The sequence below is a fragment of the Archocentrus centrarchus genome, chromosome 11 (genome assembly GCF_007364275.1).
Source record: "Archocentrus centrarchus isolate MPI-CPG fArcCen1 chromosome 11, fArcCen1, whole genome shotgun sequence".
Classification (NCBI taxonomy): Eukaryota; Metazoa; Chordata; class Actinopteri; order Cichliformes; family Cichlidae; genus Archocentrus; species Archocentrus centrarchus.
The window spans coordinates 34,956,438-34,980,910 of NC_044356.1; the positions used below are offsets into that span (position 1 = coordinate 34,956,438).

The 24,473-nt window shown below is 41.0% G+C and overlaps 1 protein-coding gene across 1 annotated transcript; it reads right to left on the minus strand.

The window, feature by feature from the left end:
- Positions 1-20,423: 20,423 nt before the first annotated feature.
- On the minus strand, positions 20,424-22,982 carry LOC115787684 (piggyBac transposable element-derived protein 3-like). Its single transcript, XM_030740453.1, has 4 exons — positions 22,800-22,982; positions 22,390-22,600; positions 21,580-22,278; positions 20,424-21,486 (listed from the first exon to the last, which is right to left on the minus strand). Exons 1-4 carry the CDS (start codon positions 22,840-22,842, stop codon positions 20,661-20,663), a joined length of 1,779 nt encoding a protein of 592 aa, XP_030596313.1. The 5' UTR covers positions 22,843-22,982; the 3' UTR covers positions 20,424-20,660.
- Positions 22,983-24,473: the final 1,491 nt, after the last annotated feature.

Genomic DNA, 24,473 nt, shown 5'->3' on the forward strand with positions numbered 1-24,473 from the left:
CCCAGGCTTTGAATGTGCACTATACTTTTGCTGAGGTGTTTTTTTGAAACCTTGTAAGGTGCACATTATGAGCACAGTACAAGATGATTTTTTTTTTAACCTAACTCTCCCATTGTTTCTGTTTTCCCTTTCCTGGGATTGATTGTGCTAGTTGCGCCCCTAGTGGCTGCGGCTGCAGACACCCATCTCCCCTATGTTAGTCTTGTCTGTCCTACTTTTGGATGGTTGTTCTGAACAAATTTCGTTGTATGTATGATGATTAATTTTGTTTTATGTATAATGACAATCAAGTTCTATTCTATTCTATTCTATTCTATTCTATTCTATTCTATTCTATTCTATTCTATTCAGAATGAACCTGGGAGTAGTGACTATTAAGGGATAACTCCACATTCCCCACAGCCCCAGACATCCCTGTCTGAGGCCTAGTCACCGGATGTAGTTTTATGTCATACCCAAGATGGTACTACACTGACTAATCTAATGTATCACTTAAAAAGAGACCACACTGGTAAAATTATCCTACCATGACTTTATGTCTATATAGGGTCTCAGTCATTAAGGTCATAGTAGTCTCTGGAGCTTGAAAAAAAGGCGACTGGACTTCTTTTTGTTTCTTGAAGACATTTCACCTCTCATCTGAATGGCTTCTAAGCCTTTCACCTCTCATCCGAAAGGTTTCTAAGCCTTTCACCTCTCATCCGAAAGGTTTCTAAGCCTTTCGGATGAGAGGGGAAATATCCTCAAGAAACAAAAAGAAGTCCAGTCGCCTTTTTTTCAAGCTCCAGAGACTACTATGACTTTACTGCAGCTAACTGCAGCAGTTAATGGGAAATTTTATTATGTGCAACCTTTTGCAAAACACCACATAGATTCAGAAAGCCCATCTAAACACTTACGTTTATCTAGGCATTACTAGGAACCAAATTAATTCTTAGTAGAATGGATTGCACTACCGAGATAGAGTGGAGAGAATTTTGCTGTAATCAGGTCACACAAGAAACTTATAGATGTGGACAAAATTGTTGATACACTTTTGTTAAAGAAACGAAAACCCACAATGGTCACTGAAATATCTTGAAACAGAATAAAAAACTAATAATAATAAAACTAATAAAGGGGACTTGGACAAAAATTCTGGTACCCCCCTAGAAAAGATTGGAAATAAGTTGACCATAGACACATGGTGACCCAAACTAAGGTGTGTCCTGTAATTAGCATTACAGGTGTCTCCTAACTTGTAAATTAGTCAGTCTGCCTATTTAAAGGGTGAAAAGTAGTCACTGTGCTGTTTGGTGTATACTACACTGAACATGGACCACAGAAAGCTAAAGAAAGAGCACTCTCACAAAATGAGAAAGACAGTTATTGAGAATCATGTTAAAAGATAAAGGCCATAATAAAACCATCTCCAGGCAGCTTGATGTTCCTGTCCAGTGGACTGTAGCCAACCTCCCTGGACATGGCCTCAAGAAGAAAATTGAAAACAAATTGAAGAGATGGATAATATGAATGGTAAACAAAGAACCCATAACAACTTCCAAAGAGATGAGAAGTGAGCTCCAAGGTCAAGATACATCACTGTCTATTCGCACCATCCATTGTTGTTTGAGCCAAAGTGGACTTAATGAAAGATGACTGAGGAGGACACTACTGTTGAAAGGAAACATAAAAAAGCAATGCTGGAATTTGCCAAGATGCATATTGACAAGCCACAAAGCTTCTGGAAGAATGTCCTTTGAACATATATTTGCAGGTGTATAAATTAAGCATATAACAAAAAGAACACTGTACCTACTGTAAAACACAGAGGAGGCTTGGTTATGTTCTGAGGCTGGTTTACTGCATCTGGAACAGGGTGTCTTGAATTTGTGCAGGTAGAACGAAATCTCATGACTGCAAAACCAATCTGGAGTAAAATGTGCAGCTCAGTGTCAGAAAGTTTTGTCTCAGTTGCAGGTCACGGGTTCTTCAACAGAATAATAACCCAAAACACACCAGCTAAAAACACCCAAGAATGGCTAAGAACAGAACATTGCACTAGTCTGAAGTGGCCTTCTATGAGCCCGGATCTAAATCCTGTTGAGCATCTCAGGAAGAAGCTGAAACATGCAGTCAGACCTGAGACAAGTGGATCAATTTGCTCACAAAGAGTGGGCCAAAATACCTGTCGACAGGTGCAGAAGTCTCATTGAGAGTTACAGAAATTGATTGATTGCCTCAAAAGATTGTGCAACAAAATATTACGTTAAAAGTTACCATCATTTTTTTCCTGGGCCAGTTTCAATAGTTTGTCTTTTTAAATGATTTGGTTGAGCCACAATTCAAAAGAAATGTCTAATTGTCACTAGTTATTTTTCACTATTTTTTTTTTAATTTATTATTTATATAACTTTTTAGTTTCAAGTTATTTGTGGGTTTTTCTTTAATAGAAGAGTACCCAGAATTTTGTCCACATCTGTATATACAGGAGACTACAGTCAAAATCAAAGAGACTTTTACACAACAGTCCTTTGAGAAATATATTAACTTGGTTAATGACAATGAAAACATGCTTTTATTTAGCAGACTTGCCATCTTGCCTTTCTTAGTTGATGCTAGCATTTTTTTATAAAGCTGAAGCTTGGTGCCTTCCTTCTGGTTTGTCTGTTTAGCACAGCTATAATCACACCATGCGAACTAGTATTACCAGACCTTACTGTTGTTATTCAGTTTAATCATTTGGTCTTTAAACTGTCTAAAGGCTGGCAGAATGAAAAGGTGCACCTCACATTATTCAAAGCCAAACAACCTACCTTTGATAACTGGAGCCACACTATTCGAAAGATCTCTGATAAAATTCTGGCAGCACACCCTGATTCTGCAGGTGTACATTCAGAGCATAGAGCACTAATTAGCATGACAATGACATCATTAATGGGTCCTCAATATGGTTGATTGCTTAATTAGGATGAGCAGAGGATAAAGGTGAAGACTAAATAAAGAGTCCCCTGTCCCTAGCTGGTATTGTCAATATAAAGCAGTTGTTGGTGAACCAATCAAAGGTTCATCACATGGCACATTTAAAACAGTCCCTAAAGCTACCATCCAAGGCCAACTGATGGCTCATTATCCTGCAGCTGAAAATTGCAGCCATCCTGAACAGAATTTCAATTATGTACTTCTTGAAACACTCACCAGATTAAAGATGTTACAAAAGGCCACTCACTGCAATCAGGCTGACTGATTAGCTTTTCATATATTGGATGAAAACTGTGCTTCTAAATGCACTGAGTCCTTTTTTCTATGACTCATAAGCTGATCCTTTTGTGCTCTTGTCTACCTTTTTTCACATTTCTTTCAATGTAGTAAAGTTAAATAATGAATGAACAATACTAAAGTAAAGTTCCATAGAAATGATGGCTGTAAAAACAACCTGGTAAGATCTTTATATTCCTAAAACATGGCACATGTCTACAGTGAACAGTATAAATCTCACCATGTATAGTGATTAATGAAACACTAAAAAGTCCAGAAAATGAGAGCAGGCACATTCAGGATATTTCAGCTGTCAATATCTAGAGTATTGTCATGGTCCCACTGTTTTGCTGCATTTTAGGGTTTTGTGTTCTAAGTGAATATTTGGGTTTGGGTTTCTGTTAAGAGTTTTGATTTTTGTGTTTGTGGATTTTTGTTTTGTTTCTTTTATGATTCTACTATATTGTTAGTTCATGTGGTTTTGACTTTAATTCCTGATGTTATCTCATGGTTAGTCTAGTAAGGAGTTTGCTTTGCATTTTAGTGTTGTGGTTCATGCCTTGACTTTCACTAGCAGATTCTTGCACTTTTAGGTCCCTCTGTTTTCCTTGTCTGTTCCTCCATCATGTCTCATGTGATTCTTCTTGACTTTGCAGACATGTTGTACTTACATCCCAGATGAAGGTAATGCTGGTGGAGCCATAAGGGAGGCACTCGACAGACTGACTGACTTACAGAAATATGTAAAACAGCACACTCAGGAAAGCCAGAGTGATTGGTTTTCCTGGCTGAATGCAGGAACTTGGTGGCAGGTATTGTTGAAATGCCTGACTCCTGTTTTCTGTGTGTTAGTGTTGATTTGTGTGTTTACAATGTGCATTCTGCCCTGCATCAGATCCATGATAACAAAGATTTTCACAGGTTATGTCGTGTCATATTTGCAGCTTCAGATGGTCGACCAAGACGCTGAAATGCCTGAAGATATCTTGTAAATATGTATCTGGCAATGAATGAAATCCACACTGAAAATGTGCAAGCAAGTGGTGTGGCGTGGAAAAGAAAGGTGCCAGTGAAGTTATGATAAACAGGGGGAAAATGTTGGCTGCTGCATGCCAGGCTGCTGCTGGCATCCTGGAGAGAGGAAGGAAAAGGAAAGTAGAGGTAGAGGCAACAATCCGAGCATCCAAAGGTTTTGAATGAGGAGCCAAGCTTTGTTTTATCACCAGCGATGAGACAATCTGGCATCAGCTTGAAGGAAGCGTCCATCTTTTAAAGCTAGGACCTTAATCAGTATGATAGCTGACAGGTGAGTAAACTGGAGCAGTGACCACAAGTGCTTGAATTGTAGGGTGGAGACTGTCTTGTGTCTTGTCTTTGTAGAATCACAAGGATAACACACTGACATGTTACTTAATGAATATTTATTAACAATAGCAGCAGACAAACGTGCATTTCATTTTTTGAGCTTCATAACAGACTAGACAGGATCCACATTCGTGGATCATCACAAGTCACATGGGCCAATCAGATTCAGGTGCACTTCAATAGCCAGTAGGACCAACCATTATCAAGGATATTGCATCCCCCTTCTTCTATAAAAAGAAAAGAAAAAAAAACAGTTACAAGTGCTTTTCACTCCTGTGCTGTACCCTTATAAAATTTAACTAGCATACTATAACTGTACTTAGAACAGTCATTAACAATCTTGACTACCACTTCATTTGTTCATATCAGTTTGCAAAACATTTTTAAAAATAACTTGGTGGTATAACCTTTTTTTTTTTTTAATCTTATATGTTGTCTTATAAGTCCAGAACTACTCTAGGCTTAAGTGCTTGTCCTGATTTTGTGTGATACCATAGAGCCCAAGGGGCCATTTTTCTAGCACTCTCTAAGGTTTGTGGTGTGGTAGTGGGCAATATGCTGTGGGATATGTTTAGTGTCCTTCAATGTTTAATGTCTCTTTTGTGTTGTGATGAGAATGACCATGAGCAGCAAGGCTTTAATCATTGCAGGCAGAGACTTGATTTACTATAGTTCACCTTTAGTCATTTTATTTATCAAGACACAATATACAACAGTTGACTCAGCTGCCTTGTGCTGCAAGTGTGACCCTTTCCAGCAATCCAGACGAAGTAAAGAGGGAAAGCCAACAGACTGGGTAATTAGCAGCCCCTTTTATACCCAGCTGCTGATGAGCCACACCTTGCTAACAATCTAGCAGGAATATCACACACTTTCCCAAAAAGCAATTAAAATATGCACCCATTTATATGTTAGCATTTATAATTAAAACAATCATCCAACAATATCATAAACCCTGTATCTACAGTAAAACCATATACCCATACAAAACCCTCCAAAACACCAAAAAAGTCCCAAGAAATTTACCCTCCCAATTTTTTCCTTGGTCTCTCCGGGACCCTTTAAATAGTGTTCAGACCCCCAGGGACACATACGCCTGAACACACCCTGGCAAGACAGAATGCTTTGTCCAACATGTCCAACATGCTTTGTCCAAGCCATGTGACAATGGCTTGGCTGACTTGATGTGGTACTTTTTCTGTTGTTGTTGCCTGTCTCTTGGTGTGAACAACTTGGTGTCTGACAACCCTGGGCTGTAGATGCTGGTGGGTGTTAGGCACGATTGAGTGTGTGCATCAGCTCAGGAGCAGCTGAACTGGTGATTTGAAGTTGTCCACTGGGGTGTTTCTGGATTCAAGCAGATTTGGCAATGTACACAGACTTTTAGGCTAAGCTGTTACTTTGAGGATAATGTGGGCTTAAAGTAATGTGCTTTAAACATCATGTGTTTGTAAAAAAAAAGAGAAAATTCTCTGCTACTGTATTGTGGACCATTGTCTGATATTACAGTGTCTGGTATGCCATGTCTGGCAAAGGAAGCTTTAAATTTGTGAAGTCTAATGTCTGAACACAGAGTTAAATGTTGTCAACTTTGAGGAGTCTGGCATCCATGACACTAAAAAAAAGAAAAACTGCTTCTGTCAATCTGGATGTGATGTCATCAAGAGTAGGTGAGGAGTATTGTAGGCACTTGATTACTTTGTTCAAGTCTTTGGAGTCAAGGCACACCTGCGATTTTCTTGTGTATGGCTGTTCTGCTGCCACCATTGAACTGACTTATTAATTTGGTTCTGTGACCTTGGCTATGATACCTTGCTTACATTTTGTTGTTGTTGTTAGTTTTAAGAACATTAGTTTTTATATTTAGTTTCATGCTTAGTTTTAGTTTAGTTTTCATCAGTTTTAGTTTTTCATACTTTGTCAGGTGCAACAGTAACTATTGTGGAATAATAACGCGACAAAAGATACTATTTAAAAACTGCATTCAACAACCAACTGTTCACAAAATGCAGCATTACGTGTTTAATGTGTGTAATATTAAGGAAACACATGAATATCAACAAGGAGAAACATAAAGAAAAACATGAACTCCAAAACTGAATAAACTCTCCAACAAACTTCAGCGTCAGTGCAGAACACGTGGTGTAAAACATCAGCACACAGCAAAAACAAACTGAACTCTTTGAAGGAATCAAAGCTCAAATCCAGCTGCATCCTGATGTTCTCACCACATGAAGCTGCTTGTGGTTTGGAGCTGCTTGGAGAGCTAGCTTTACGGCCTCTGTACACAACCTACCAACCATTTATGCTTGTGTAGCTGGATTGTGTGTGTTAATTACCTTGCGGTTGTGTGCTGGTGTTTTATATGCGGTTCCAGCTGGGACTTTTTTGGTCCTCGCTCTCTGTGCTCAGTTTTTTGGCTGCAAACATATTTGTCCCTGTTTGTCCACTTTCTTCATTTCCTCACATCCATTCCGATAGTTTCAGCAGTCTCCCTCCAGGAATTTGCTGACATCTGTGAGTCCTTATATTGATGCTTTGATTATTATTCCTGATTATTATTCTCTCACTGATAAATTCAAACACTGCAGCATAAAATAGCCAGAAATGCACAAGGACTGAACAGGTTAATCACAACCTTGTGGGCTGTGTGGACCTGACATGTAGTTCGATTTCTCCGGAGGAGCACGTCAGGTTACATTGAAGGATCAGTGCGGTTTCTCGGCAGACCGCTGCCATTACTTTGCGGACCGATGCGGTGAGCACGCGCACACACACGCACACAGTTGTCCGATGGCGCTCCCAGCTTAAACTGCTAGAGCGGAAAAAATTATTTCATATCAATCCACAAGGGTTTTAAATAAAATTATGAAAACAAAGGTCATTTTGTCTATGATTTCTGTTAGTTTTAATTAGTTTTGTAAACTCACAATAGTGTTTTTTGCTTTTAATTATAGATTTTATTTATTTCAGTTAATGAAAATGTTTTTTTCAGTTTCAGTTTTCTTTATTTAGTTCGTTTTCGTTAACTATAATAACCCTGTTTGTTACAAAGCTTACCAGCCGGCAGGAACCAGCTTGGTGGTATCACGTGGTATAGCCAAACTCGCATGCAATTGGTCAGTGGGTTTCCTTGGACGCTTCACTACTACCGTAAGGGCTGTAAAAGCTGCGCCGGTAAACCAGAAAGTGCTCAATAAGATTTATTTAAGTGGTCATTTCTGTTTCGGTATTAGGTTTGGGTCCGCTTGAGACATCATTTCGGTCCGGATCCGGACCGAGGTCCGCCTATTGGTGATGTCTGCTCTATAGGCTACTCTTATTAATGTTTGTCTTTTTCTTTTATTTATTCATTCATTTTGATTATTGTCCAGAAAATATGACTGCCAGGTCTGACAGACAGGAAGGAAAGAATGAGAAGAAGAGAGAAAAAAATAAAAGGAGGGGAGGAAACAGAAGTATGTTTGTATACCTAGGTATACAAACATACACATATTCACATTGTAGGTGTGTTATGTTGCGTAATATGTGCGGGTCTATCATGAAACATACTCAATAATGAGCGTGAGAAGCCGCAACAATGCCCCCTGGAATCTAGAGGTAAACAGGGAAAGACCCAGGGGACCCGGGCCATCCACAGCCCACTGGGAGCTCAGAAGACCTGCGGCCACACATCCAGATGATAACCACAAACACACCCCAGAGGAGGAAGGAGAGAGACCCTAGACAGAGCTCCCACAGCCAAACAGGCAAGAGCACGAGAGACCCAGAAGCAATGAGCAGAACCACAAGCCAGACCCCACCCCAGGCGGGGTGCAGGAAACTGGGGCATGGGAAGACCCACCCATCCCCTCCTCCCACTCAATGTGTTTGGGGTGATGTGTTGAGTGTATGTGCTGGTGTATGTAGTGAGAAGAATCATTATGACTGTGTGAAAGCTACAGCACTATTAAAATTGCAGTGACAGATGTAACATGAGCACTGACCAACAACACTCATTCACCCCCACCTCCAAGGCCCTGAAGTGACCACGCCCCAGGGCACCACTGCACTCAAGGCATGCCTGTACTCCTAAAACTGATGGAGCATGTGTGTTAACGTGTACTCTCAGTGTTAGTTGAATGTCTCTGTGCTGACATTTAATGCTGCACTTGCCTGTGACATGTAGCTGCTCACCGGCATAACCATAGAGAAGGTGGGTTGAAGGCTGTAACATGTTCTGTATCCCCAGACATTTGAAAATATTTGTTGGAATGACATTAGCTGAGGCTCTAGTGTCAAGCTTAAAGCTGCATGCGGCTTTGTTTAGCCCAGCTAACACATCTGTAAAGGCCTCATCAGTCAGAATGCCGATTGATGGCACATCCGGTATTTGGTCAGAACCTATATTCAGTAATTTCTCTCTTACTTTGGGTGAATCAAGTCCGAACACAATGCGGTCTCTCACCGTCTCATCGCTGTTAGCATAGTTGCAGTCTTTAACGAGCAGCCTGAGATCCATCACAAGCTGCTCAAAAGACTTGTTGAGTCCCTGCACTTTCTCATAAAACTTGTATCAGTCAAATATGTTGTTTGACTTCGGCATGACGAATGCTTCATAACAGTCATAATACAATTTTAGTTCCTCTGCCGTGACTGTCCGTGTGTTATATATGTTGCGACCTCTTTTACTGACCCAAAGAAGTAGCTGCATTTTTCGTCCTCTGCTTTCTTCTTAAATGAGCCAGAAAACATTAAATCCACATTAAGCCTGAATCATACCATGCTTCGGGAAGATTGCTAGCATCCTAGTCCATTTGAGGTGACAGAACACCAGTGACATCCGTTTTGTTAATTGAAAGAGAAAAAATAACTTTCACTCTGACACCATGTCTTGTTTCTGTCTTTGTAGATTCACAAGGATAACATACTGATGTGTTAAAGAATGTTTATTAACAGTTGTGGCAGATAAACGTGCATCTCAGTTTTTAGAGCTTCATAACACTGACTAGACAGGATCCACATTCCTGTATCATCATCAAGTCACATGGGCCAATTAGATTGAGGTGCACTTCAATGACCCATAGGACCAACCATTATCACAGAATATTACAGAGCCCACTCCTTGGATTCCGCTACTGAAGTCTATGAACATGCACACACACACACACACACAGAAGGAGACAGAGGGCAGTGGAGAGACATTTACTCTGCCAATGTCTCCATCATGTGCAGTACCACCTCAATGGTTACAATAATCATGTTTATAACTCTGTGCAATACTTGTGTTTATAGATAAGATAAGATAAGATAGTGTTTATTTGTCACATGCACAGTTATACACAGTACAATGCACAGTGAAATGTATTTTGTACCTGCAACCTTATATACACACACATATAAATAAGAAGAATAAAAATAAAAAAAAGTAATTCACACTATACACTATACTCTATATACTATACACTATACACACTTTTTAAATTATAATATTTACACTGTGCAATAATGGTCCAGTTAGGGCTCAGAGTTGAGCAGACGGATGGCTTGTGGGTAAAAACTCTTCTTCAACCTTTCAGTCTTAGCCCTCAGGCAGCGGTAACGCCGGCCTGATGGGAGCAGGGAGAAGAGAGAGTGTCCGGGGTGGCTGGGCTGTTTTAAGATCTTCATGGCCCTCAGCCTGCACTGCTTGGTGTAAATGTCCTGCAGGTTGGGAAGGGTGGTTCTGATGGTCCGTTCAGCTGAACGAACCACCCTTTTTAGGGCCATGAAGTCCTGCTTGGTGCAGTTTCCCATCCAGGTGGTGATGCTCCCACGCATGACGCTCTCGATGGTGCAGGTGTAAAAGTTCCTGAGCACCTTGGGTGGGAGCTTGAAGTCTCTCAGCCACCTGAGGAGGTAGACTGGCCTTCTTCACAGTGATGTTTATGTGATGAGTCCAGGACAGGTCCTGTGAGATGGTCACTCCCAGGTATTTGAAAGTGTCCACTCTTTCCACCTCAGCACCACTGATGACAAGTGGATGGTAGTCCCTCTGCTGCTTCCTGCTGAAGTCCACGATCAGTTCCTTTGTTTTGCTGACGTTGAGCAGGAGGTGGTTCTCCTGGCACCAGTTCTCCAGGCGGGAGACCTCTCTCCTGTAGGCTGTCTCCTCATTGTGAGAGATTAGACCCACAACAGCAGTGTCGTCAGCAAACTTGATGATGACGTTGGACTCTGACGTGGCCTCGCAGTCATGGGTGTACAGTGAGTACAGCAGAGGGCTGAGCACACAGCCTTGGGGGGATCCAGTGTTGAGGGTGAGGGAGGATGAGGTGAGGTGACCCACTCGTACCACCTGTGGTCTGCTGGTCAGGAAGCTGTGAACCCACCTGCACAGGGATGGGCCCAGGCCCAGGTCCAGCAGCTTAGAGACCAGCCTGGAGGGAACTATGGTGTTGAATGCTGAGCTGTAATCTACAAACAGCACTCTCACATAGTTCCCCTTACCAGTTTATACTGCAATAACTACCAAACTGCTGCAACTGTTGCTAATAACAAACACATCTATTCCCATATCACTCATATACATGCATACTCATATTCTTAATAAGTATATTTATTATTGTGATATTTTCCTTAGCTGTGTATATATTTCCTGAGTTGTGTAACTAATTTCTTAGCTGTGTAAATATAACTTCAACAGATGTGTACAATATGTTTTGTTTATGTTTTATTTATCTTAGTCTATTCTGTTTCTGTATGCGTTATACTTAAATTGCTGCACAAAGGGAGAACACCTGTAATTTCATTATGTGATGTATATAGAGTCCAATGACTAACCATTGAGAACATGCACACATGTATATAACATCACAAAAAACTAGTACTGACATAAAAGTAGCTGCAACAAAATGCTTTTTTGTATTAAAAGAGAGGTCAACTTCAGTTGTAGTCTTCTAAAACTTTGCTCAATGTAGGAGCAGCACAATAAATAACAGTATCCTCAGCATAAAAGTGAAATGTTGCACGTGGCACCTTATGATCTTAACAATTAATATAAATAATAAAAAGTAGTGGACCAACACTGATCCTTGAGGCACACCTTGCTTATGTTGAGAGAGGTGGAGGTTAGACCTTCAGCTTGATCACACCTGGCAGTCCTATATGCTAATAAGCCTCTTCCTCCCTGAAAAAGTTGTGATCAACAGTGTCAAATGCTTTAGACAGATTCACAAAAAGGGCTGCACAGTGTTTGTTATCTAAAAACTCAATAAAATTTACTACTTTTAGTGCTGCTATAGCAGTACTCTGCTGTTTTAACTGGAAATTTCAAGATTGCCCTCTGTTCCTAAGGCAGACAGAGCCCTCCCAGGGATGTCAGTTTTGGTGTTTGGGACAGTGTTGGAGCGTTGGAGGATTACTGGGACCCAAGCTGTGCATGAACAGATACCTAATAAAAAGCTGCTTTATTAAACATGCTGTGAACACAGCATGTTAAGTCTGTGATTAAATGATTGGGGTTTTTTTTGGTTTTTTTTGCAGATGATGCTAACAGCAGGTTCATTTAGTGAATTAACCCAGGTTCTAACAAAGTCACAGACACGCAACTCTACATATTTTCTGATCTGCACATTTATCAGATATTACTAGATTTTTAAACTGTTTATGGGTCATCCAGTGTATTTTTTCTTTTACACAACATGTCCATCCATACAGTTTATTCCACTCATCCAGGGCAAGGTCATGGCGCAGGGGCCTAAGCAGAGAAGCCCAAACCTCCTTCTCCCCAACTGCCTCCTCCAGCTCATCTGGGGGGACCCCAAGGCATTCTTGGGCCAGCTGAGATATAATCTCTCCAGCGTGTCCTGGGCATGCCCCAGGGCCTCCTTCCAGTAGGACATGCCCAGATCATTTGTTTATTTAAAAAAAAATATATATATATATATATATATATACACTGCTCAAAAAAAATAAAGGGAACACTCAAATAACACATCCTAGATCTGAATGAATGAAATATTCTCATTGAATACTTTGTTCTGTACAAAGCTGAATGTGCTGACAACAAAATCACACAAAAATCATCAATGGAAATCAAATTTATTAACCAATGGAGGCCTGGATATGGAGTCACACACAAAATTAAAGTGGAAAAACACACTACAGGCTGATCCAACTTTGATGTAATGTCCTTAAAACAAGTCAAAATGAGGCTCAGTATTGTGTGTGGCCTCCACGTGCCTGTAAGACCTCCCTACAACGCCTGGGCATGCTCCTGATGAGGTGGTGGATGGTCTCCTGAGGGATCTCCTCCCAGACCTGGACTAAAGCATCCGCCAACTCCTGGACAGTCTGTGGCGCAACGTGACGTTGGTGGATGGAGCGAGACATGATGTCCCAGATGTGCTCAGTCGGATTCAGGTCTGGGGAACGGGCGGGCCAGTCCATAGCTTCAATGCCTTCATCTTGCAGGAACTGCTGACACACTCCAGCCACATGAGGTCTAGCATTGTCCTGCATTAGGAGGAACCCAGGGCCAACCGCACCAGCATATGGTCTCACAAGGGGTCTGAGGATCTCATCTCGGTACCTAATGGCAGTCATGCTACCTCTGGCGAGCACATGGAGGACTGTGCAGCCCTCCAAAGAAATGCCACCCCACACCATTACTGACCCACTGCCAAACCGGTCATGCTGAAGGATGTTGCAGGCAGCAGATCGCTTTCCACGGCGTCTCCAGACTCTGTCACGTCTGTCACGTGTGCTCAGTGTGAACCTGCTTTTATCGGTGAAGAGCACAGGGCGCCAGTGGCGAATTTGCCAATCCTGGTGTTCTCTGGTAAATGCCAAGCATCCTGCACAGTGTTGGGCTGTGAGCACAACCTCCATCTGTGGACTCCTCATGGAGTCGGTTTCTAACCGTTTGTGCACAATTGTGGCCTGCTGGAGGTCATTTTGCAGGGCTCTGGCAGTGTTCCTCCTGTTCCTCCTTGCACAAAGGTGGAGGTAGCGATCCTGCTGCTGGGTTGTTGCCCTCCTACGGCCTCCTCCACGTCTCCTGGTATACTGGCCTGTCTCCTGGTAGCGCCTCCAGCCTCTGGACACTACGCTGACAGACACAGCAAACCTTCTTACCACAGCTCACATTGATGTGCCATCCTGGATGAGCTGCACTACCTGAGCCACTTGTGTGGGTTCTAGAGTCCGTCTCATGCTACCACGAGTGTGAAAGCACCATCAACATTCAAAAGTGACCAAAACATCAGCCAGAAAGCATAGGTACTGAGAAGTGGTCTGTGGTCCCCACCTGCAGAACCACTCCTTTATTGAGTGCGTCTTGCTAATTGCCAATAATTTCCACCTGTTGTCTATTCCATTTGCACAACAGCATTTGAAACTGATTGTCAATCAGTGTTGCTTCCTAAGTGGACAGTTTGATTTCACAGACGTTTGATTTACTTGGAGTTATATTGTGTTGTTTAAGTGTTCCCTTTATTTTTTTCAGCAGTGTATATGCATGCACACACACACACACACACACACACACACACACACACACACACACACACACACACACACACACACACACACACACACAGTGGGGAAAGTAAGTATTTGATACACTGCTGATTTTGCAAGTTTTCCCACCTACAAAGAATAGAGAGATCTGCTCAGTGTGATGTCTATGTATGTTTCTCTATGGTCTCTAAAGCCTCAGGTATGGATAGCTTGTTGTACTTCTCAGGCACCCCTTCTCAGACCTTCTGTGTGTGTATCCCTACTTCGACCATCACTGAAAACAATCAGTTGAAGTAGACCACAGCAACAGTGATCCTTGAGATACTTGGCCATAAGATGAGCAGCCACAAGGAGCAGTACCCTCCATGGAAAAGACAACTAGAGGCTAAGATCAAGGCAGCATAGAGGGATGTTAGCCAGCTATCAAAGTTGTAGAAAGGTGTAAGGAAAAAAGGGGTGCCTGAGAAGTAAAACAATCCATACCGGAGGCCTTTGAGACCATAGAGATACATACATTGAGCGCTGAATTGTACTTCAACGTGCTGCCATATTGGATTCAATTCAATTCAATTCAATTTTATTTATATAGCGCCAAATCACAACAAACTGTCGCCTCAAGGCGCTTTGTATTGTGGGTAAAGACCCTACAATAATACAGAGAAAACCCAACAGTCAAAACGACTCCCTATGAGCAGCACTTGGCGACAGTGGAAAGGAAAAACTCCCTTTAACAGGAAGAAACCTCCAGCAGAACCAGGCTCAGGGAGGGGGGGTCATCTGCCGCGACCGGTTGGGCTGAGGGGAGAGAAAGACATGCTGTGGAAGAGAGCCAGAGATTAATATCAATTAATGATTAAATGCAGAGTGGAGTATAAACAAAGTAAATAAGGTGAATGAGAAACAGTGCATTATGTGAACCCCCCAGCAGCCTAGGCCTATAGCAGCATAACTAAGGGATGGTTCAGGGTCACCTGATCCAGCCCTAACTATAAGCTTTATCATAAAGGAAAGTTTTAAGCCTAATCTTAAAAATAGAGAGGGTGTCTGTCTCCCGAATCCAAGCTGGGAGCTGGTTCCACAGAAGAGGGGCCTGAAAGCTGAAGGCTCTGCCTCCCATTCTACTCTTAAGTATCCTAGGAACCACAAGTAAGCCAGCAGTCTGAGAGCGAAGTGCTCTGTTGGGGTGATATGGTACTATGAGGTCTTTGAGATAAGATGGGGCCTGATTATTCAAGACCTTGTATGTGAGGAGAAGAATTTTAAATTCTATTCTAGATTTAACAGGGAGCCAATGAAGAGAAGCCAATATGGGAGAAATCTGCTCTCTCTTTCTAGTCCCTGTCAGTACTCTAGCTGCAGCATTTTGGATCAGCTGAAGGCTTTTCAGGGAGCTTTTAGGACAGCCTGATAATAATGAATTACAATAATCCAGCCTAGAAGTAATAAATGCATGAATGAGCTTTTCAGCATCACTCTGAGAAAGGATGTTTCTAATTTTAGAAATATTGAACAAATGCAAAAAAGCGGTCCTACATATTTGTTTAATATGTGCATTGAAGGACATATCCTGGTCAAAAATGACTCCAAGATTTCTCACAGTGTTACTGGAGGCCAAAGTAATGCCATCCAGAGTAAGTATCTGGTTAGACACCATGTTTCTAAGATTTGTGGGGCCGAGAACAAGAATTTCAGTTTGATCTGAATTTAGAAGCAGGAAATTAGAGGTCATCCAGTCCTTAATATCTTTAAGACATTCCTGCAGTTTAACTAATTGATGTGTGTCATCTGGCTTCATTGATAGGTAAAGCTGAGTATCATCTGCATAACAATGAAAATTGATGCAGTGCTTTCTAATAATACTGCCTAAGGGAAGCATGTATAATGTAAATAAAATTGGTCCTAGCACAGAACCCCGTGGAACTCCATAATTAACCTTAGTGTGTGAAGAAGACTCCCCATTTACATGAACAAATTGGAGTCTATGAGATAAATATGATTCAAACCACTGCAGTGCAGTACCTTTAATACCTATAGCAAGCTCTAATCTCTGTAATAAAATGTTATGGTCAACAGTATCAAAGCTGCACTGAGGTCCAACAGGACAAGAACAGAGATGAGTCCACTGTCAGAGGCTCTAAGAAGATCATTTGTAACCTTCACTAATGCTGTTTCTGTACTGTGATGAATTCTGAAACCTGACTGAAACGCTTCAAATAAACCGTTCCTCTGCAGATGATCAGTTAGCTGTTTTACAACTACTCTTTCAAGAGTCTTTGAGAGAAAAGGAAGGTTGGAGATTGGCCTATAATTAGCTAAGACAGCTGGGTCAGTGATGGCTTTTTAAGCAGAGGTTTAATTACAGCCACCTTGAAGGTCTGTGGTACATAGCCAACTAATAAAGACTGATTGATCATTTTTAAGATTGAAGCATCAATAAATGGAAAGACTTCTTTGAACAGTCTAGTAGGAATGGGATCTAACAAACATGTTGCTGGTTTGGAGGAAGTAACTATTGAAGTTAACTCTGAATGTGGCAATCATAAATACAGCCTTACTCTTGTGCTGCGTGGAGTTGTTCAAACTGTTTTACAGTCGAAACTGGATCACATGGTATTGCCTTTCGCAGGTAAGACTGACCAGTTATTTTTTTTTTATTGTATTTGGCTATTATAACGTTTTGAAAACAGAATTTGCAGATGTTGCAGATAATTCTATGAAGTCCCGCGGTGAATTCAGCTTCCAAAGAATGAAGTAAGTCTTACGTGGCCTGACCTAACTACTCTGTTGGTAGGTGCTTAGCTAACTTTTTTGATACTATGTAGGTTTCTAAAGATAAAGGGCTGTGAAATCACTGGGAGGTAGTTCTCAGAATGAAAGCAGTTTCTACTAGCATCATCTTGCTCTGCAGTGAGCATTTCAGACCTGAGGACTTTGACAGTCAGTCAGGGTCAGTCTTCAGTCTTCTGTTTCCCAGCTCATCTTCAAAGGGTAGGTGTATCACTAGGGTGCAAGGATTAGATAAGTCAGTGCCACACTGCTGAAAATATTGAGCATCATGCCCTTAGTTATATTCAAACCTCTTGTCACCCCTTCAGCCACCTTCAGTCACACTTTCAGACATATTTATGTGCACAAATGCACACACACTGAAACACATTAGTACTGAATATGCACACAAACCTTGTGATGGATTGTTACTATATTTTCATCCTTGTTCATCCTTGCAATGCTCGGCCTTTGTCACCTGATGATCTGAAAGCCAGACTCAATGAAGTCATAGCTGGACAGGGTGGTGAGCCTGGAAAGAGAAGAGGAATGTGAAGGACAGAGAAAGAAGGACAAAGAATAGTGTGTGCGGTCATTTCAGGGGGAAGCAGCTGATAAATGAAAAGCTGAAAGGCAGGCTTGATATAGGATATAGGCAGGTAAAATGAAAATTTGCACTTAAGTGTATAATGCTTTTCCAATCTTTGTTACGTCTTCGTTGTACTTACTAATTAGTGTGGGCTAAGTGAATTTTCAGATCATCCTCCTGGCAAAACAAAGCTACGGTAAGTGGACTAGTTCTTATAAAACACATTTCTACTCTAGTTGAGCACTCAGAGTGCTTTATACAACATGTTTACATTTACCTATTCACACATATTCATACAAACACTGTTTTCTATATCAAAGTGCTTTCTGCACATTCTATTTTACACTCCGACAGTTGCATCAGAGAGCAACTTAGGGTTCAGCATCTTGCCCAAGGATACCTTGACATGCAGACTGGAGCAGCCGGGACTCAAACCACCGACCTTCCGATTAGTAGATGACCTGCTCTACCTCCTAAGCCACAGACACCCACTAATACAGACTGGAGGGAGGTTGCTATCACTCTTAAGTTACATGGTCTGAAAGCCTGCACATATCTGAAACAGTCTCTCCATATTATATCCCACATCCACGTACACTGCAGAGGTATTGTTCATGTAATTTGAAATCTTTTTGTATGAAAGCTATGATTTATCCCATTATGAGTGAACAAGGTAAAAGGCAGACATAGCTACACCCATCATTATTAACATTACCATCAATAAATAATGAAAAACAATAAATAAATGAATTTTGGCATAACGACACAAAGGAAATCCAATTAAACAAAGCAGAGAAAAACATATTCAAAAAAACATCTTCAGTTTTTCCTATTTGTGAGGTAAATGCTTGACCCTTTGCTTTAAGTAGCTGAGGTGACCCCCTTTCACAGCACTAAGCTCCATAAAACACTTCAGGTAGCTGTTTGGCATCTGTGTGTGTGTGTGTGTGTGTGTGTGTGTGTGTGTGTGTGGGTGTGTGTGTGTGTGATAGATGCCACAGACATCAAGACAAGAAGGCTCCTTACCATGCATGGAGGGTTTCACTCCAAATCCAGCACCCTGAGACTGTACACTAAGCGAAAGGAAGGAGGCTGAGGACTAGTGACAGTCAGAATTACTATCCTGGATGAAACAACGAGTATCCATGAGTACATCAGGAAAATGGCCATCAAGGATCATATGCTTAGTGAATACCTCAGGCAACAGAAACCCGACAAAGAACAGGAACCATCAAAGAAGGACTGGCTGAAGTGGCTGATATCGAAAAATCATACCAATGAGTGGACAAAGCTGGGCTGAAGGATAGAGGCTGAAGGTTGTTCTGGGAGTACAACAAATTTTTCCACAACTCAACCTTTATATTTGCCTGTATTTCTGTAGCTCAATCATTCTGTGGCATTCAGCACTGAAAGTTATGTTAGATTCAACTCATTGTCATTGTGCGCACAAGGCACACAACGAAATGATCGTTCCAGATCACTCATCCAGAGACGAGCATCTGCGGTCATGCAGCCAGAGACCGGCGCTACCGTTAGGCAATGTGGTTTAAGTGTCTTGCCCAAGGACACAACACAGCGGAGGGACAGGGGCTCAAACTGGCAACCCTCCGGCTGCAACGCCTACCCACTGCGCCACTGCCACTTGTTTATAAGGCAAATGATAGGAAATAACAGAGAGGAAAGGATACTAGTTGACTTTTTACAATGTGGGAAGAAAGATCTTGCTGGAATTATTTACAGATGTCCAAGTGAAAAATTATATTCTTACTGCAGGTCCGAGGATTGTATCTCTGCTACACACTTGCACAGTGTGTTGTCATAAAACATCTTAGAGTTTATAGGTTGGCTGACTTGCTTGCTTAGTAGCTCTGGCCTCTCCAGGCACTTTATGATTGCTGAGGTCCAAAGATATGATGGTAAAATACACCTGACAAAGCCAGGAACTCACTAACTGGTGCCCCACTCTGTTGAGAGAACAAATCTGTCAACATTACAGTTTTTTTTTTTTTTTTTCATAGTGAACTTAATGTAGAATCATCATAACAGATTTCTATAGCTTGTGATTTCCTGTGAATAGAATATGGAGCCCCAAAATCATTTATACATGATGAGAGTGTATCTTTTAATTATTTGACTGAAGGATTTATTTGATTTTATGTGTTCCTATTTAAGTGGCAAAGTATTTTTTAAAAAGTCTATTAAAGATGGAAATTAAATCACTATAATAAATGTTGATAAACTGTTAATCAACATTTACTATAGTGAATGTTGATTAACAGTTTAAAAGTTCAGACCTCTACCAGAGTAGGCTGGTACACAGACAAATGTAAACATTAAAAGATTATTTGCTATTGGTTAAAACCAAATCTCAAAATGATTTGTTCAATAAAATTTCCGTTTTCTCAAGAAAATAAATTACACATTCAAATTCCAATTAACATGCAACACTTAAAGCAGGAGAGGAAGTTTTTTATATTACACAAATAAATGTTCTAAGCCACTTCTTTCTATAATTGATTTGATGTGTTCCATGTTTGAAAACGTTTGTAATATAATCACTATAACACATAATCAAATAACATACCTTTTTCATAGTAATCTAAACAATCAATATATGTGGTGCAGTGTTGTCACATGAGAGGGTTGCATTTATGACTAAATATGAAAGAAAAAAACTGAAAATTAATCTCAGAATTTGTTCATATCGCAAAGAGGATTTTGAAGATAGTATTCCTTGGCAATTAAGGGGAAAAAAGTGACTAGAGCGTATAATTACAGACAGAACATAGAACACAGAACTGTGCAAAAGTCTTGAGCCACCAATCATTTTATTTTTTCCTAAGGTAATGGGTGCAGCAAATTAATGAAACAAAAATATAAATCCAGTATATATCCTCCTGAGACCCAGAGAAAAAAAAGTTTTTGAATTTCAATTTTTTTTACACTACATGACTCTTTGGTGTGAAAAAACATCACTACAATTGAAAAAATTTCAAAACATGTTTTTATTTATTTTTTAGAGTATGTCCTTTGGAGAGGACATCGGGACTCTCTTGTGGCAAATATGAACACATTTCGAGGCATACATTTACCTCTGAACTCTGACAATCTTTAGTGCTGTAAATTTCAAATGGCTACACCATTCAAGCCAGTGGTTCAGATTTCCAGGGACCTCATTCAGCTTATCAAAAGCAAGCTGATTAGTGTAGTTTAATCAGGTGTGTTAGTTCTGTTTTGGTTTGTGGTAGTCCATAAAGCAGTTCTTCTTCTTTGAGATGCAGAGGTACATGTTGCATTTGATGCACTTTATGTAGGTTTTTCCAGTGCACCCTTCTGCTCTGCACCTGGAACTATTAGGATTGTCCATCATCTGTGGCAAATGGACAGCTCCATACTTTCTCACTTCCTTATCTGGCTGGGGCCTCCTTCTCTTCTGTGATGGAACGTACTCCTCATCATTCGACGCATCAGATTCAATTGGATTAGGTTGGCCTGACTGCCCCTGGGCAATCAGTTCCTCACCTAAGAGCAGTTTGAAGTCATGGTATTGGAGAGTTTTCTTCATAGGTCGTGCCAAAGCTTGGCTGTCTTCCTTATACTGTAACCAGGAGTTGGTGATAGCCAGATCGAAGAAGTGTAGGATTGTGCGTACAGTCCACTTCCTTGTGCGGTTAGCCATTCTATAAAAACTAAGCATTCTATCACACATATCAACCCCACCCATGTTGGTGTTGTACTCTGCCACCACTGCAGGTCTGGACACTTGAACATGCCTTTTGTCTTTCAGTGACCATCTGGTCCGGGTATCCTGGGGCTCTATTCCATGCACTGTTGATGCCATGAGTACAGGTTTATTGTCAACCCATTTTGTCACAGCCAGCTCAGGATGTTTCCTTGTCACCATTACAGAGGAGCCTCTTCCTTGTTTCAACAACTCTTTATCAGATGTAATGTTACAATCCTTTGGGAGTCTATTTTTCATCAATGTTCCACTTGCAGGCAGACCCATTTCTAGCAATTTATCCAGTAGTTTTATTGAGGTGAAATACCTAGACAGACAGACACAAACACAAAAAATAAAAAATAAGTGTCATTTGTTTACAGAGAATCATCATCAACAGCACCACAATTGACGTTTATACCTGTCAAAGTACAGGTGAGTTCCCCTGGGAATGGACTCAGTCAACCGAAGAACTGCATTTGCTCCTATTCCAAGTCCTGTGTCTCTGCCGACAAAGGTGTTTTTTCCTTGGTAGACTTCAAAATCCAATACAATTCCAGTTGGAGTAGCGAGAACAAACACCTTCAATCCGGTTGGATTTGGCTTGCCAGGAACGAATTGACGGACTGGACATCGACCAGTAAAGGGAATCATTTGTTCATCAATGGAAACATTTCCTGGCCTGGGTAGGTTTAGGCAACCTTGTTGCACCTTCTTCAAAAGTGGACTGACTCTCCAAAGCATATTGAGCTTCCTCTCTTCTTCAGTTACATCAAGATCATTAGTGATTTTCAAAGAACATCTGATCTTGAAAAAGCGATCCCTTGTCAGCGACTCAGCAACTATTGGCACTCTTGTTTTTTTGGCCCAATACATTTTGATTTTTGGGTAACCAAGGCATGCCATGTACACTGAGACTCCAAACCAGGTCTTAATCTCCTCAGGTGTTGTATTCAGACTTGAGCCTGACACCTGAATCTGTCTCTGGTTTGTGCAAAAGGACATGTCCTCAAAAACTTTGTTGTCAATGTACTGCTCAAAGTATTTTGATGGTGGCCAGTCTACACGGTTTGGGGCAGTACAGACAACCTCTCCGGAGTCTTCCAGCACAGGCAGGAATCTTAAGAGACAGACAAATACATTAAATAATTATGTCCTCTAAAAGTGATAGTTCATCCAAAAAAATACTCTTATCTGTCTAAGCTTATCTACTCTTGTCTCAGAAGCCTACGTGTTAGTTTTGGTCCAAAGTGGGCGACGGGCCCGTGCATCCTCAACTTCACTCTCCTCTTCCTCACTTGATGCCTCATCCTCTGAACTCCCGACCTCAAAATCACCGTCAATCTGTCCCTCTTGGTCCTCCTCATCTGACAAATCTATGTCTGAGTCTCCATCAATAATCCTGTTTAGGATTTTCTCTGCCTCAGTCAGTGAGCTGATTTCTATTAAAACAGGTTAAAAAAATAAAAAGCAAATCCTGATGTCCTCTATGGAGGACACACATAAACAGGTTATGTTTTATCCCAACAAATAATTAAACTGCTCTGAAAATCCACCTAACTATTCCTTAGATGTTCATTTACTAGAAGCAATCTGAATATTAAACTCACAAAGCTCATAATTAGAAAATAATATACTTACCTTTCTTCTTTCGATAAAATGTGCTCACAGGGATGGCAGCCATTGTGAAGAATCAGAAAGAAAATTCCAGAAAAGCCCCACCCCCACACATGTCATATCATTGGAAAGCCCAGGATGTCCTCTCTAAGGACCAACAGGATTTAACACAGTGGCATGTATAGTTTCAGAGTTATGAACAAAAAACCTATGTACTCCACAGAGGACAAAAATGCATTGCTGGGTCTCAGGAGGATATGGAAAACTGTAAAATTCTAACAAGGTTGAAGTTCACTATTTGATATGGACAGTTTTTATTCTTCTACATAAACTGAACTCTCTTAGACATGCTATTTTTGTTTAAGAAGTTCAGGAATAGATCTCCAGGCTTATTTACGGACATTGCAAAGCTTTTCTCTGAATGTTGTCTACCTTTTGTTCATTTTTGTAAATATGATTCCACACAAAACTCCAACAATCAGACGACCCCATAAAAGCAAGCACTTGGCGACAGTGGGAAGAAAAAACTCCCTTTTAACAGGAGGAAACCTCTGACAGAACCAGCCTTAGGGAGGGGCAGCCATCTATGGAGTCCAATGCGGGGTGAGGGGAGGGAGACAGGGCAAAAGACATGCTGTGGAAGAGAACCAGAGATTAAAACTATGATTACACGCAGAGTGCTGTATAAAAAGAGACAGAGTGAAAAGAGGTGAATGAAGAAGAAACACTCAGTGTATCATGGGGAGCCCCCAGCAGCATAACTATGGGAGGGTTCGGGGCCAGCCCTAAGATTAAGCTTAATCAGAAAGGAAAGTTTTAAGCCTAATCTTAAAAGTAGAGAGGGTGTCTGTCACACAAATCCAGGCTGAGAGCTGTTTCCACAGGAGAAGGGCCTGAAAGCTGAAGGCTCTGCCTCCCATTCGACTTTTAAATACCTTAGGAACCACAAGTAAACCAGCAGACTGAGAGTACTCTATTTGGGGTAATATGGTACTATGAGATCTTTAAGATAGCTAGATTATTCAAGCCCTTGCATGTGAGGAGAATGATTTTAAATTAAATTCTGGATCTAACAGGGATCCAATCAAGAGAAGCCAATATGGGAGAAATATGTGCTCTCTTTCTAGTCCCTCTCAGTACTCTCACTATAGCATTTTGGATCAACTGAAGGCTTTTCAGGGAGTTTTAAGGACAATCTGATAATAATGAATTACAACAGTACAGCCTAGAAATAATAAATGCATGATCTAGTTTATCAGCATCACTGTGAGACAAGATGTTTCGAATTTTAGCGATACTGCACAAATACAAGAAAGCAGCCATACATATTTAACTATGTGCACTGAAGTACACATGGTGATCAAAAATCACACTGCCCTATTTAAAAGAGGGAAGACACACAGCCAGCCGGATCATTAAACTATAACCAGTTAGTGCTGTTCTCCCATTCTGTGGTCACCTTTTTGCTCGAAGTGTTTTCTCCCTTCGTCTTACTGAAGTTTCTTCCCTCTGCACAGGAATTCAAGTAACCCTAAGTGAGTTGCCGTTTGTGAGAGAGACAGAGTGCCTTACCTGTGGAGAGAGTCTTGTTTACTTTGTTTGGAATGCAGACCCTGACTGGATCACCATGCCTGCCAATGTTGTCTTATTCAAGTTGTAAATAAATCTATTGAACTTTTTCCAGTCTGAGCCTGGGTC

Bases quoted from the DNA above. Each gene is read 5' to 3' on its own strand.
- LOC115787684 (XM_030740453.1), bottom strand. From the start codon at position 22,842: ATGGCTGCCATCCCTGTGAGCACATTTTATCGAAAGAAGAAAG. The intron at 22,279-22,389 runs GTAGGCTTCTGA...CTGTCTCTTAAG, and splicing joins CTTTGGACCAAAACTAACAC to ATTCCTGCCTGTGCTGGAAG. The intron at 21,487-21,579 runs GTATAAACGTCA...CTGTCTGTCTAG, and splicing joins ACTCACCTGTACTTTGACAG to GTATTTCACCTCAATAAAAC.